The sequence below is a fragment of the Erinaceus europaeus genome, chromosome 8 (genome assembly GCF_950295315.1).
Source record: "Erinaceus europaeus chromosome 8, mEriEur2.1, whole genome shotgun sequence".
In the NCBI taxonomy this organism is placed as follows: domain Eukaryota; kingdom Metazoa; phylum Chordata; class Mammalia; order Eulipotyphla; family Erinaceidae; genus Erinaceus; species Erinaceus europaeus.
In genome coordinates, this window is record NC_080169.1 from 105360330 (window position 1) to 105375687 (window position 15358).

The 15358-nt window shown below is 40.6% G+C and overlaps 1 protein-coding gene across 1 annotated transcript in view; it reads left to right on the forward strand.

Annotated features, from left to right (window-relative positions):
• Nucleotides 1-15358, forward strand: part of EXOC4 (exocyst complex component 4) — a 915110-nt gene that overhangs the window by 621776 nt on the left and 277976 nt on the right. The window contains exon 11 of the mRNA XM_060196593.1: nt 11610-11829. Coding sequence (XP_060052576.1) covers nt 11610-11829 — 220 coding nt within the window. The remainder of the gene's footprint in view (nt 1-11609; nt 11830-15358) is intronic.

Consider the following 15358-nt stretch of genomic DNA (forward strand, 5'->3'; position numbering starts at 1 on the left):
GATTACTGCACAGTGAAGATACTGCCATGGGGACTTACTTTGAATATGCTTGATGACTGAAGCAGAGCTGCAGGCCTGTGGAAAGCATGCAGATTTTTGCATAGACACCTTGAAATCCAGTGAAGGAAAGAAGATGCTTAGGGTTTCTTTCTAATATTTATAAGTATCTAATGTAGTGGAAGAGATTCCAAGTTTCTCTGTGAAGGTATGCATTGTATATGTAGTCAAGACTAGATCGTAAGATGCCTTGGTGCAAATAGTATGATGGGAGATACTGCAGAATGTCAGAGGGAGAAATCCTAACTTTCTACTGGTTCTGATATATGAGATCAGAAGAAAAGCCTCTGTGCCTGTCAGAGGAATATATATATATATTGCTAGAGGCAGAGAGAGAGAGAGAGACCACAGCACTGAAGCTGCCTTCAGTGCAGTGGTGATGCACTCAAATCTGAGTCCTGCACATGGCAAAGCAGCACACTGTCTAAGTGAGCTATTGGGTTGTTGGAAAAGTCATGATGAGAGGCCAAGAATTGGCATACTCAGTCAAGTGCATATATTACCACCTGCAACAGGTCCACTTCATAGGTGGCAAAGCAGGTCTGCAGGTGTCCATCTTTTTCTCCCTCTATCTCCTTGTCCTCTCTCAATTTCTCTCTGCTCTAGCTAATAAAAATTAGAAAGAAAAAAAATTTAAGAGTCTTTTGCTGTTACTAATTTTATTATTTTTTTTAAATTTTTTATTTATAAAAAGGAAATATTGACTAAACCATAGGATAAGAGGGGTACAACTTCACACAGTTCCCACCACCAGAACTCTGTATCCCATCCCATCCCCTGATAGCTTTCCTATTCTTTAAATCTCTGGGAGTATGGACCCAAGATCATTGTGGGATGCAGAAGGTGGAAGGTCTGGTTTCTGTAATTGCTTCCCCGCTGAATATGGGCATTGACAGGTCGACCCATACTCCCAACCTGTCTTTCTCTTTCCCTATTGGGGAAGGGCTCTTGGGAAGCAGAGCTCCAGGACACATTGGTGGGGTTGTCTGTTCAGGGAAGTCTGGTAACAATCCTGTTAGCATATGGAGCCTGATGGTTGAAAAGAGAGTTAACATACAAAGCCAAACAAAATCATGGACCTAAAGGCTGGAATAGTGCAGGTAAAGAGTTGAGGGGTATCTCTGTTTTGTAGATAGCTAGTAGGCATATTTTAGTTCTATTCCAGAGGGTCTGTGACTATACTAGTGTTTTGTTTGTTGGTTGGTTTTTTTTGTTTGTTTATTTATTTTGCCTAAGCTTGAATTCTGATATGCAGGTGTATACTAATTATCTGGGGAGATGATGTCATGGTTGGCAGAAGGACCAGAAAGATAGATCAGTGAAGAGAGTAGCTCCAAAATATGGGAAAGGTGTATAAGTACTGTTGATTGTAAACCCCATGGATTTGATGTGATCTGGGGGAACAAATACATTTTAAAAGGAATGAATGGATGCTGGGAACTGTGGATTTTCAGTGCCAACACCAAGCCACAAAGATCACCCTGAAGGCAAAAAAGAAGGAAGAAAGAAAGTCATGATGCATTTTTCGACAGAAAAACTTCCAACACCTCAATATTTCACCAACCCTTCAGAAAAATATTCTATGTACATTTTCCACCCCATGTAATATACAACAACTTAAAAACAAACAAAAAAAATCATCGGGAAGTGGACAGTAGCGCAGCAGGTTAAGTGCACATGGTGCAAAGTGCAAGGACCGGCATTAAAGATCCTGGTTAGAGCCCCCCAACTCCCCACTTGCAGGGGGGGTCACTTCTCAAGTGGTAAAGCAGGTCTGCAAGTATCTATCTTTCTCTCCCCCTCTCTGTCTTCCCCTCCTCTCTCCATTTCTCTCTGTCCTATCCAATAACAACAGCTATGACAACAATAACAAGGGCAACAAAATGGGAAAAATGGCCTCCAAGAGCAGTGGATTTTTAGTGCAGGTACCAAGCCCCAGCAATAACCCTGGAGGCAAAAAAAAAAATCATTGTAGAAATAATTAAACTATGCTGTCATGTAAGATGCAGGTTGTATGGAAATGTATTCATGGCAAACACAAAAAGCGTGGTCTGGGAGGTGGGACAGTGGATAAAGCATCAAACTCTCAAGCATGAGGTCCTGAGTTCAGTCCTCGGCAGCACATGTGCCAGAGTGATGTCTAGTTCTTGGTTCTTTCTCTTTCTCCTCCTATCTTTCTCATTAACTAATAAATAAAATCTAAAAAAAGAACACAAAAATCAAAAGGCAGTGAGGCAGTGCTTATGAGACACTTACTAGACAAAGGGTACCAGAAGTGAGGATTCTGAGTTTGAATCATCTGAAATTTAGTTTTTGATTTTGATTTTATAAGAAAATGATTATTCCCAGGTCACCACATGGGAACTCTTCTGCAGGGTGGGGGGGGGTGCTTCATGAGTGGTGTTGTGGTGTCTCTCTTTTTTGTGTATCTCTCCCTCTTTATCTCTCTCGTACTTTATCTAGTGGCTCATGGGAATGTTAGAGTCATGTAGGCACTGAATCTCCTTTATAACCCTGGACACAAAGAAGAAGGAAAGGAATAAAATAAGGAAAAGGAAGAAAGAAAGAGAGGGAGGGAGGGAGAAAGAAAGGAAGAAGGAAAAAGGAGCGAAAGAAAGAGAAAGGGAGGGAGGAAGGGCCAAAGGAACTAGTTCAAGTATAGGTAGTATGCCAGTCTAGCTTAGAAGGCTGGAGAGAGACGACCAGGGACTCATGGCTGAGCTGGGACGCAGTTCAATCTTTATTGATGAGGAATGCAGTGCAAGCTAGCTATTATCTAATCACAAAGCTGTCCTACATATATCTCCTGAGGCGGAAGTGTCAGGTCAGAAGAGGATGTATGTAGGATAGGGGGTAGGGAGAAGGAAAAAGCCCTCGAAGCAGTGGGGATTAAACCAGTGTGAACAAAACAATGATAATGTAAATAAACCACAAACAATGCAACAGAAGGGGTCTTAGAAGCAGAATTTAGAAGCAGACCAACATTTCCCCCTTTGTTTTTAACTAATGGCCATAGTATCAGGAGTGTAGGGTGAACAGAAACCTATATCGTACAGGCATTTTCAAAAGAACTGGCACAAGACAGGGAGGAACAAGTAGGAGAGCAGCAAGAACCAATGTGATGCCAAGAGGAGGCCTGAAGGGGCGTTTCCTGTCTCAAAGGGCAATGTCTAGCAGGTGAAAGGACGTTTCTTGCCTCTGGGGGCATCTCTTGCCTCAAAAGGCGTTTCCTGCCTCTGTGGGCATCTCTTGCCTCTGGGGGCGTTTTATGCCTCAAAGGGCGTTTCCTGCCTCTGGGGGCAGGACCTAGTAAGGGGGTGGGGGGTTCCTACCTCTGGGGAAAGGGCCTGCAGGCAAGGGGACATGGCCTATAGAGTCCCGAGGCAGCTGGGTGCAAAGTCCATGGACTGCTGCAGTCAATCTTTGAGAAACCCAGCAGTGTAAAGGGAAGCTGCTGTAAAGTTTTATATAGTGTCCAAGAGGTGTAACAGTAAGTCCTATAGAAGTGTAAGTACAAAGCAAATGACCACAGAAGAAATGCCAGGGGATGAAATGCTGCACATCTGTCTCTATGGGGAAGGTCAGCCACTGGAATTCCGCTTTTCTGTAGAGAGTGAGCTTCGGAGTCTGTGAATCTGTTTCTTCAGGTCGTGCCAGGTCACATCATTGGTTTTGGGGGGGAAGGGGCTGTTGTAGTCGTGCCATCTTGTGGGCGATGTTAGAGAACAGGGGTCCAAATGGATTTCCGGGGATTTCATTTGAGCAGATGCTTTTTCATGTGAAGACTTGACAGCTGTAATTCATTTACTTGTGAAGCAAAACTTGTAGCAGATTAGAAGTTTACTATAATTGATAACTCCATTATAATTGGAAGTCCTTTCTAGTATGATTTTAAGGTTGTTTAAATAGTTTAAACTCAATAAAATGTGGAAAGGTAAACAGAAAAACCATGGTTAGAAGCCTCAGGCATGAGAATCATTAGCATAACTATTGTGCTATTTACCCTGCCCATACTCATACAGTTTTCAGGATTAAATGTTTCACGTTAATACCAAGATGTAAAAAAAAAATCAAAAGAGGAAAGAACAATTTTTTGGACTTTTTCTGGATGTCTCTAGAAATCATGGCTGCATCCAACATTTTTTCATTTTTTGTCAATTTCAGAATACTCACAGCAAAATGGGTCATACAAAAATTCAGTCATTCAAATCATTTTCTTATGAAATGCAACTTGAACCAGATTATTAGATTCCACTATGTCGTATCATGAGTCCCCTGGAGGGCGTCCTAGTCCAAAAAGCTTCTTGAAATTCCTTTTAGGGTGATTCTGACAGTTCCTGTGAGATTGCTGCAGGCACCCATTTTTAAAAACGTCTTCCCATCAAAGAAAGAATCGAATTAGGAGGGTAGAACTAACCACATGTCTCCATTCTTGGGGACTGCCAGGGTACTGGAGAATGCTCTTCAAGTTAGAGTAGTCCTTCTCCGTGGGAAACATGGGAGAGGAAGTCCAGAAAGTCCCAGGGGAAATCTCCATGCATCTCCCAAGTACTACAACAGTCATAAGGAAGCAAAGTGTGGCCCAGATCAAAATGTAGTCTTCCTCGGAAAACATGGGAGAGGGAGTCCAGAAAGTCCCAGGGAAATCTCCATGCATCTCTCAAGTTAGGGAACCAAAGTGTGGCCCAGAGCAAAATGTTCCAGATACAGAGAAACTCTCATGAAGAAAGAGTAGAGGCTTTGGGAAACCTCTTCATAAGTAGAAAGGCAAGCCATGGCGGATGGGTAGCCAAGCAGCTTTACTTATCTGGTCTTCTTAGGTCTGCTGCTTGTGTGTGGAGCCAAGGTTCATGCCCCACGTTGTTGCGTCATATGCCAGTCCCAGTTCGGGGTGCCAGATGCCGGTCTAGCTTCGCAAGCTGGAAAGAGACAACCAGGGACTCATGGCAGAGCTGGGACACAGTTCAATCTTTATTGATGAGCAGGGATGCAGTTCAACAATCTAATCTCTATTCATTAGAAAATATTGTCCTTTTAGATCTCCTGAGGCGGAAGTGTCAGGTCAGAAGAGGATGTACGTAGGATAGGGGGTGGGGAGGAGGAAAAAGCATGTGAACCAGTGGGGATTAAACCAGTGGGAACAAAACGATTATGTAAATAGACCACAAACAATGCAGCAGTAGGGGGTCTTAGAAGCAGAATTTAGAAGCAGACTAACAGTAGTATGTATTCATTTCACAGGACACATGCTTGTTATAAGAAATATTAAATTAAAAATGCAGATTTTGAGGAGGGCCCCTAGTTAATTATCTGGAAAAAGAACAAAAGAAAAACTCTTACTAAATATTTACAAATAACATTTTCACATTTAGGGAAAATGATCCATACTGTCAGCATTTAAATGCAGTGAAAATTGGCTGCATTCTCAATCTCTCTCTCTCTCTCTCTCTTTCTGTCTGTTTCTGTCTCTCTCTCCATTCACCCTGTTTTACAAACTTGGGTGTAGAAAACTGATCTAAATGAGGCTTCTCATGAGTCTGCAATCAATAGTCTCCATATAGTGTTATGCATCTCTTCTTCTTTTTCCATATGCACAGAGGTACCTGTGTTTTGCACCAGCCTTCCCATCATTTGCAGGAGTAGGAAATCCCTAGTGTGAGAGTCCTTCACGAAATTAGATAATACCCTTTTGACAGGGTTCCATCTGTGTTCCATTCTAACTTTGAAGTGAAGTGTTTTCTTTCCTAATGAGATATTTTTCACTGTTAAAAATTCAGTGCTTTCTTACCACTACAGAGCTGATTAGAAACATTGCTGGAAAAACTGGACTTTCTGATAATCCCCTCTTCACCTTTGACCTTCTTTCCTATCTCCCATTCAATAGATCATTTTCCAAGTACTTATTAGGTGAATGGAACCTGATGGAAATTAGGAGAAATAAAATAAAGACTCATCCCCTATAAAATGAGGAGGAGCTACCCCCTGGATTTTGGTTGTGGCAATAATTTAGCAGAAGCAAAATGTAGACATTCACTGTAGAATTATCTGTAATAGATATTTGATTTAGCAACCCCATGTTCCTCAACATGATAGAATGAGTCTATAGTACTCTATGAGAAAGCAGAATATAAAGTAGTGTGTAGGGCTGGTGAGCTGGCTCATTCGGAAGGGTGCCTGCTTTGCCACACAAATGACCCAGTGTCAAGCTCCCTCCCATGGCTCCACACACCCCCAACCCCGTACAGCACATGGGAAGGGCTATGGTGATGAACTAAGCGTCAGTGTTGTAGTATGTCTCTCCTTAATAATAGATAGACTGGAGTTGGTGTGTTGCACCAAAGTAAAAGACTCTGGGGAGGATGGACGGGGAGGAGGGTACAGGTCCTGGAAAAGGATGACAGAGGACCTAGTGGGGGCTGTATTGTTATGTGGAAAACTGAGAACTGTTCTGCGTGTACAAACTGTTGTATTTACTGGTGACTGTAAAACATTAATCCCCCAGTAAGGGAAAAAATGTTAAATAGATAACTGTACTGAGCAAAAAAAATAAAATAAAATAAAGAAAAACAATATGAAATTATGATGAAGGAGGAGACAAAACACTGTCAGTAAGAGGCAGCTTTAACACTTGGATGGGGAAGAACTGAGATGATTTTCCTTCTTTTGTAATATTTCTTCTAGATGTTTAGTTGAGATTCCTAGAGAAAGGATACTAGCTGTGAGAAACTATGGGCTAAATTGTAAGGACCTATTCATTATTCAGTACTCCATTCCACAAGTATCTCTACAAGCACTGAGGATACCACAGTGAAAATTTGACACCTCGTCCCTGGCCCTATAGGGCCTTAGTCAAGCCTATTTATTGTGCAGAAACAGTCCAAATATTAACCTCAGGCCAGTAGCTCCATATTAGAGAGCAAGACTTGCATGCAAAAGACATGCAAGCCATGGCCAGAGCTGAGCAGGGCTCTAGCATCTCTCTCATCAAAAATGTTATAAAACTGTTTTTTAAAATGTTGACTAGTTGTCTGAATTTCTGGTTATGCATAATTTCACAGGAAAGGAAAGGATCAAGGTAAAAAATAATCATGAGATACATCTAGTCTCCAACTTCATCAGGGTTTCTATGGTAATAATCATTACAGACACCGACTGTCACCATTTACTTAGCAGTTACTAAAGACTGTGAGCACTTAGTACATAATTATGACATCATTGCTATGTCAACCTCTGTGCTAAGTGCTTGACTTTCATTTCCACATTTAATCATCAAAAAGAAAAATCACTTTTATTACTGTATCAGGTTGTAGAATCCACAGGGCAAGTTCGGAGAGATTGTCCTATCCATTCAAGATTCACCCTGAAATGCCTGAGTGCTTAGCTTTTGACCCATCTGCTCCCCTAGGTCACTTTTCCCAGTGATGAACTAGAGTTGGTTTTCCTCCTAAAGGCCTAGGAAAACCTCCAGGAAAATTCTGTGTCCTTCCAAGAAAGGGCAGTTCACTCATTTAGTGCTATTGCCTTCTGGTTTTGACAATAGAAAGGGGTTGGCAGGACAGCTCTAGTTTTTCTCTCTCATTACCATTCATCTGTTTCATGCTCTCTGTACAGTCAGGGCCCTCACAGCTCTGAAAGCAGATTTGGAAACATGTTGAGTTAAGTCCCCTCGAGTCAAAGATGACAACATCAACCTGGATGTGTCATTGTGGACTGATGCCTACGCTTTAGGGAATAGATGATTTGTATTCAACAGAAATCTTTCAGGGCAAAGTGATAGGATCCACTTCATCAGCACTGCTCAGAGCAGGTTCAGATGCTAAGGACACCAAAGGCAAGTAAGAGCTTCGGGGGAAAAAAAAGTGTGAGTCGTTTATAACATTCTGTCATCCTGTTTAGAAACAAGCTAACTACTAAGAACTTTGTTCTCAGAAATGTTGATGATTTTGAAGATGTAAAAGAAATACTTCCTCTCAGAAAGTTCTGATTGGTTCCCATAATATTAAAAATTAATCAAGTGAAAAGCTCTTTGGTGTGGTGGATTTACTCACTGAAATTATTGTAGTCTTTCTCTCATAGATAGACCAAGGAGACCATGATACAAGTGGGTGGTAGTTCTCAGAAGGGGCTCAATAAAACAGAAGGTGGGATTTGGAGGCTATAAACTCATGACCTGAATAACTACCTGTTTGCTATTCTTTCATTTTCTGTTGCCTTTTTTTTTTTTAACTTTCTTTATTGAGGGATTAATGATTTACAGTCAACTGTAAAATATAGTAGTTTGTACATATGTAACATTTCCACATAACAATCTAACCCCCACCAGGTCCTCCTCTGCCATCATGTTCCAGAACCTGAATTTTCCACCCACGTCAGAGTCTTTGACTTTGGCACAATACACCAACTCCAGTCCAAGTTCTCCTTTGTGTTTTCCCTTCTGATCTTGTTTTTCAACTTATGTTTTTGAGTGAGATCATCCCATATTCATCCTTTTATTTCTGACTTATCTCACTTAACATGATTTCTTCAAGCTCCATCTGAGATGGGGTGAAGAAGGTGAACTGACCATTTTTAATAGCTGAGTAGTATTCCATTGTGTATATAGACCACAATTTACTCAGCCACTCATCTGTTGTTGGACATCTGAGTTGCTTCCAGGTTTTGGCTATTACAAATTGTGCTGCTATGAACACAGGTATACACAGATCTCTTTGGATTGGTATGTTTGGTTTCTTAGGATATATCCTCAAGAGAGGAATTGCAGGGTCATAGGATAGGTCTACTTCTGTCCTTCTGAGATTCTCCAGACTGCACTTCACAAAGGGTGGACCAATTGGCATTTCCACCAGCAGTGTAGGAGGGTTCCTTTGATCCCACAACCTCTCCAGCATTCATTGCTGTTACCTTTTCTGATGTATGACATTCTCACAGGAGTGAAGTGATATCTCATTGTTGTCTTTATTTGCATTTCTCTGACAGTCAAAGACTTGGAGCATTATTTCATATGGTTATTATTCTTTTGGGTCTCTTCTATGGAGAATATTCTGTTCTTTCCTTGTCTCACTCTTAACAATATATTGTATCTTGTTCTGGGTCTTGCTCATTCCTCTTCCATGTTGCTTTATGTTGATCAAGAGACCTCAGTACTATTTCTTAAGTCTTCTCAATATCCCCTTCCTTTCCTGAGTTCTTAAGGGTGCTTTCTCATTGTAAGAATGTGTGTTCCCCTTCTTCCTCCCACTCCCCACCCCTCCCCCCTACATACACACACACACACACACACACACACACACACACACTCCACAGGTTAATAGAGTGTTTAACTGGTGATATGCAATTTCAACCACAATGTGTTTATTAAATAAAGGAAACTCTTCATTAGCTTAAACTGCTAAACTTGAAGAATATTTGTGCACCAAACTTTAAATGTTCTAATTAGAAAGCAATTTATGAAATGTCTTCTTTGATATGTCTAGGTAATTGTTAGATTTCATAATTTAATTTTACCTGCGTAGTTAATATATTCACGATTTTTAAATATTTATTTATTTGTTCCCTTTTGTTGCCTTTGTTGTTTTATTGTTGTAGTTATTATTGTTGTTATTGTTGACATTGCTTTTTTCTGTTGTTTTTTTGGGGGGTTTTGTTTGTTTGTTTGTTTTTTATGACATTGTTGTCGGATAGGACAGAGAGAAATGGAGAGGGGGAGAGAAAGACAGACACCTGCAGACCTGCTTCACCACTTGTGAAGTGACTCCACTGCAGGTGGGGAGCCAGGGGCTCGAACCGGGATCCTTATGCCAGTCCTTGCGCTTTGTGCCACATGTGCTTAACCCGCTGCACTACCACCTGACTCCTATATTCACCATTTTTTTTAAATCAAAAGGCTATAAAACATCACAACTGAAATATCTTATTCCCTACTCTTCTTGCATACTGCATAAGATCCCTGCTGTCTATAGAAACTATTATTTTTTGGTTTTTCCAGGGCATATAATTCTTACCCAATGTCAGCGCAGTAGATACTTAGTAAATAAATATTTACTAATCTGTACCTTATTTTTCTCACTTTACACTGTATGTCCTGAACATTTTCTGATTTTAGCAAGTCAGAATCTTCCAAATTTGGGGGTTGAATCAGAGCAAAGAAATCCAATATGTAGACATACCACATCTTAAGTAACTACTACCTGATTGATGATTTTAAAACTTTTTCGGTCCTCTGCCTTAAAAAGAATATTATGGGGCTGGGTGGTGGCACACCTCACAGAGTGCCTACGTTACAGTGTGCAAGGGCCTGGGTTTAAGCCACTGGTCTCCACCTGCAGTGGGAAAGTTTTACACAGAAACAGTGCTGCAGGTATATATCTATCTCCTCCTCCCCTCTAAGTACCTTCCTGTCAAATTAAACAAAAAATATGTATATATTTTTTCCTCCAGGGTCATTGCTGGGCTCGGTGCCTGCACCATGAATCCACCGCTCCTGGAGGCCATTCTTTCCCCCTTTTGTTGCCCTCGTTGTTGTAGCCTCGCTGTGGTCACCATCACTGCCCTTGCTGACGCTATTCGTTGTTGGATAGGACAGAGAGAAATGGAGAGAGGAGGGGAAGACAGAGTGGGGGAGAGACCTGCTTCACCGCCTGTGAAGCGACTCCCCTGCAGATGGGGAGCCAGGGGCTCGAACCGGGATCCTAACGCCAGTCCCTGCACTTTGCGCCAAATGTGCTCAACCCACTGCGCCACCGCCCGCCCCCCCAAACAAAATATTTTTAAAAAGTCAAGTGGGATATCTGTGTCACAGGAAATTCATTTGTAATTTTGAATGATAATGCCAGCTTGTTCTTCATGGAGGTTTTAGCATTTTCTGCTCCCAGCACAAATATGTGGGAATGTGTCTTCCTCATACTTCCACCAACAGACTGCATTTTCAAGCTTGCCAAATTTAGCTAACACATGTGTGCAAACAAATATATTATCTCAGTATCATTACTTTTTGTGTTTGGAATTAGGAAGGAAGGCAGCACTTTGTCTTATGTTTCACCTTATTGAATTCCCCTTTCTGTAAGCCTGTTTTTTTTGTGTGTGTGTGTCTTTTTATCATTTTTCTGCTAATATCCTTCCTTTTTTTCCTGAATATCCTCTATGATACAAGATACAGATGTCTCTTCTTACAGATCTACTTAGCATTTGGAAGTATGATTTTTTTGTTTTTAATTTTTTTTCATTATTTTTTATTTATCATACTTGGTTTCTTATATTCTTACTCCCTTCTTGAGTTGATAAAACTATTTTCCAATGTTTTTCCTTCTAGTATAGAAGTCACATTTAATATTTCATCCTGCTTGTATTCATTTAGTGAAAAATAACTTGTCAAAAAAAAAAAAAGCAACCTCTTACATAGACTAATAAAGAATTATGACCCACTCTTGTTAAGAACTTTGATATTATCTCTTAAGTTTTCCCATGGAAATAACCACATCCTACAGACTCCCATATTTTGTTGAGTTTATATATATATATATGTTTGACATTCGTTTACTCTGCTTATCTTCCAGATTTATTCAGGAAATTGAGCATGCCTTGGGACTTGGCCCAGCCAAACAGTGTCCTCTCCGAGAGTTTCTCACGATGTACATCAAAAACATCTTCCTCAATCAGGTCTTGGCTGAGATCAACAAAGAGATTGAAGGAGTCACTAAAACATCAGATCCCTTGAAAATCCTTGCTAATGCGGACACCATGAAGGTGTTGGGGGTGCAGAGGCCTCTCCTGCAGGTAAGAGTCTTTCTTCAAATTTACTGTTTTTATCAGAAGTTTTCACTGACTTGGCAAGAGTCACAGATTGAATAAGAAGAAGAATTACCATCTGTTTCCATACCCACCAGGGACAAAACAAGAGGAAATAAATTAAATAGGCACTAGGGAAATTTAGGGCTAATGTAGAGATAATGGAAATCTGTGAGGATCTTTAAGAAGCAAGTGGTTGACTTTGGAGTATGGGAGACTATGAGGCTCATTAACCTGCAGGCAGTTCTTCATTATTTGCCTGGAATTTGTCCTTGAAAGGAATTATTTTACCACCGAAAGGAAAAGGAAAGATTTACAGAAAGAATGTTACCAACTTGAAATTCTCTCTACAATAAGCTCACAATGCCTTTTGAACCTACCTAGCAAACTGACTCTTAAAAGTCAGAACTTTGAATTCAAGTGTCAGTCTTGTTAATAGTAAAAAAATTACTTTCACTGTGTAAAGAAGTAATTTCTGGGCAACAGAAGTACAAATAATTTGTCAGCAGATATTTGAATCAATAAACTTGAGATATTTAACTTGTATATATTTTAGCTAGTGGCTTGGAGATATATGCAAGACCTGGAAAAATTAGTCAAGAGTTTAAATCATGAGTATGCACAGACTATTATTACATTGTGATTGAATCTTTATGATGTTTCTTTATTAAAAGAATGATGTGATTGGCTGAGCAGTGGTGCACCTGTTGAGCACACGTTACTATCCCCTACGAACCAGAGTTTAAGCCCCCAGTCCACCCCTGCAGGGAGGAAGCTTCACAGTTGTTGAAGCAGTACTGCAGGTGTCTCTCTTTCTCCCTCCCTCTAGGTCTTTACATTTCCTCTCAGTTTTCCTTTGTAACACAGTGTACTGACTTTAGAAGACAACAAAAGAGCAACACCGTTGCAGAGTGAATGAATTCATGAGTGAAGACTATGACTTACTACTAAATGTGGTTAATTTTCCACTTGAGTAGCAATGACACATGAGAACTCAGAACTTGTTGCAATCTGGACCATGCCAGGGCCCTGTACTGTCTGCTGACATTTCTGAACAGTCTGTGGAAGTGCTTGTGTGATCACTCTTCAACCTTATCACCAGCCTTTGTTCATGTTCTTGCCTCTTCTCATTTAAATCAATTATTCCAATCCAAGACCAGATAAGAACAAGAAAACCACCTTTACCTGTCCACAGATGTAATAATTCAGTGGAGATCAGTGAATCTCAACACTAAGATTACTCAAGGTGTTAATCTCCACATTGATTTCCAGAGCCGAAACACCTGCCTCCTTATTTGTTTATTTTGTTGCCCTCTCTTCATTAATGTTTTTCATTTAGGCAGCCTCAGTGCATTTGTTCAATATTCTCAGAAGTATGAGAATAAGAAGCAAGTGAGGAGATAATGGTTTTCTTTTCTCCTTCTCAAGGAATTCTCTTGCTTCAGAATAATTATAAATTATTTTCTGACAAGATTTCTTACACTCTGGTTTCAGTGGGTATTTTTTTATTTTTTTTAAAAGTATCTTTATATATTAGAGACAGAGGGGAGGGGAGATAGAGAGGGAAAGAGACAGAGAGACACCTGCAACATTGCTTCACTACTTGCAAAGCTTTCCCCCTGCAGGTGGGGACTGGGGGCCTTGAACCCGGATCCTTGAGTATTGTAACATGTGAGCTCAACCAGGTGCGCCACCACCTGACCCCTGGTTTCAGTATTTCTTAAATGTGTTGTTGTAGCATCTCAGTCTTCCTATTCCCAGCTAATTATAATAACTAATCTAGAGAAAAAAGAAAGAATTCTCAAAGATTTTAGCTCAGAATTCCAAACAAGCTCAAAGTGAAGCTTAGAGAATATGTAGGTGAAAGGGGTGAGTGGGCTAACTACTCAATTACATAAAGAATAAAAATACTTTTTATGGTCATTGCCTCTGTTAGACTATTGTTTACCGCAAAGTAGAAGGAAGGACCGTGCCTTTCCCCGGAGGCAGCATCCAATGTCATAAAGCATCAGCCCAACTGGATTCTCCAGGGCAGGTGGAACGACAGCTGTCTCTGTGATACTTTCATTTGTTTGGTGATGTGTGGACACCGAGAAAACCCCAGGACACTTCGTCCTTGCCAATCTGAAACGGTATCTGGACGATATAGGGCAGTTGGTTACCTGGGGCACTTCTTTGGGCAATGATATGCTTTTGCACTTTCAGAACTCACAGGCACAGAAATCATAGGAAGAAATCACAAGCTCATTTTATGGATGAAACAGCTATTCAAATGTTGCCCAAACTGATACTATAGCATAGTAGTAACATTATCTGTAATAATAATGATAGCATTTTTACTAGTAGAATGTAGGGACACTTTAGTAGCATTTATGATGCTTCTTATGCACTGACTTATAAATGTTTTGTATATTCGGGTTTTTGGAAAAGTATTTTTTGGAAAATGTATTTTTCTATGGGTTCCTATGCAAAAAATATACCACCATCTTTTTGGACAACCCAGCAGGAACTTTGTGAAAGCTGGTTATTATGGGGTGAGAAAACTGAGGGGGGAAATGGTGTTAAATAACTTGCCAACAGTTACATAACAGTCTACAACTGTAATTGAGACCCAGCTAACCTGACCCTGAAGTCAGCTCCCTAAACCAGTTAGATTTACAGTCTAGCCTGAGGACTATGCTTGTTTACCAGCTACTGTGACCAGCTGGTTGAGATGTACACAACTGAGACTAAGAATTTAGGTGTTTGGTTTTGTTTGTTTGTTTTTCTTCTATTGATTTAATTATGAACAACAAGTCCATTGGATAAGAGGACTACAATTCCACACAGTTTCCACCACCATCCCATCCCCTGCACTAGAAACTTTCCCATTCTTTATCCCTCTGGGAGCGTGGACCCAGGCTCACTATGGGGTGCAGAAGGTGGGAGGTCTGGCGTCTGTAATAGTTTCTCTGCTGGACATGGGCGTTATAAGCATGCATGCATTCACTCATTCACTCACTCACTCACTCATTCGTTTATTCATTTTGGATACAGAGAGAGAAATTGAGAGTTTAGAAGTACATAAAGAGGCAGAGAGATAGGCAGAGAGAGAGAGACATCTGCAGCTCTGCTTCGCTATTCATGAAGCTACCCCCTGCAGGTGGGCACCGAGGGCTTGAACACTGTAATATGTTGCTCAGCCCTGTGCACCAACACCCTGTCCCTAATAGAAACATTTTGACAAGTGTCTGTTGAGTCTTCTAATGCAAAATTGAGACTTATGTTTTTGTGTGGACTTTGAAGTTTTTATTTCTTGATCATTTTTATTGTCTTTCAGAAAAATGTTAATCAGCAACAGATTGGTGGGAGAAGCTGACCTCTCACCTAGTCAGGGATACACTGTTGTAGAGAGGATTGAGAGCAGAGTGCCAGCTCCCCCCCCCCCACCCCCACCTCAGTCAGTGCCCAAGACACTTTCTAACAGATGAAAAAAACGCGGATATTTCTTACAAACTGTTTTCTCTTAAACCTCCAG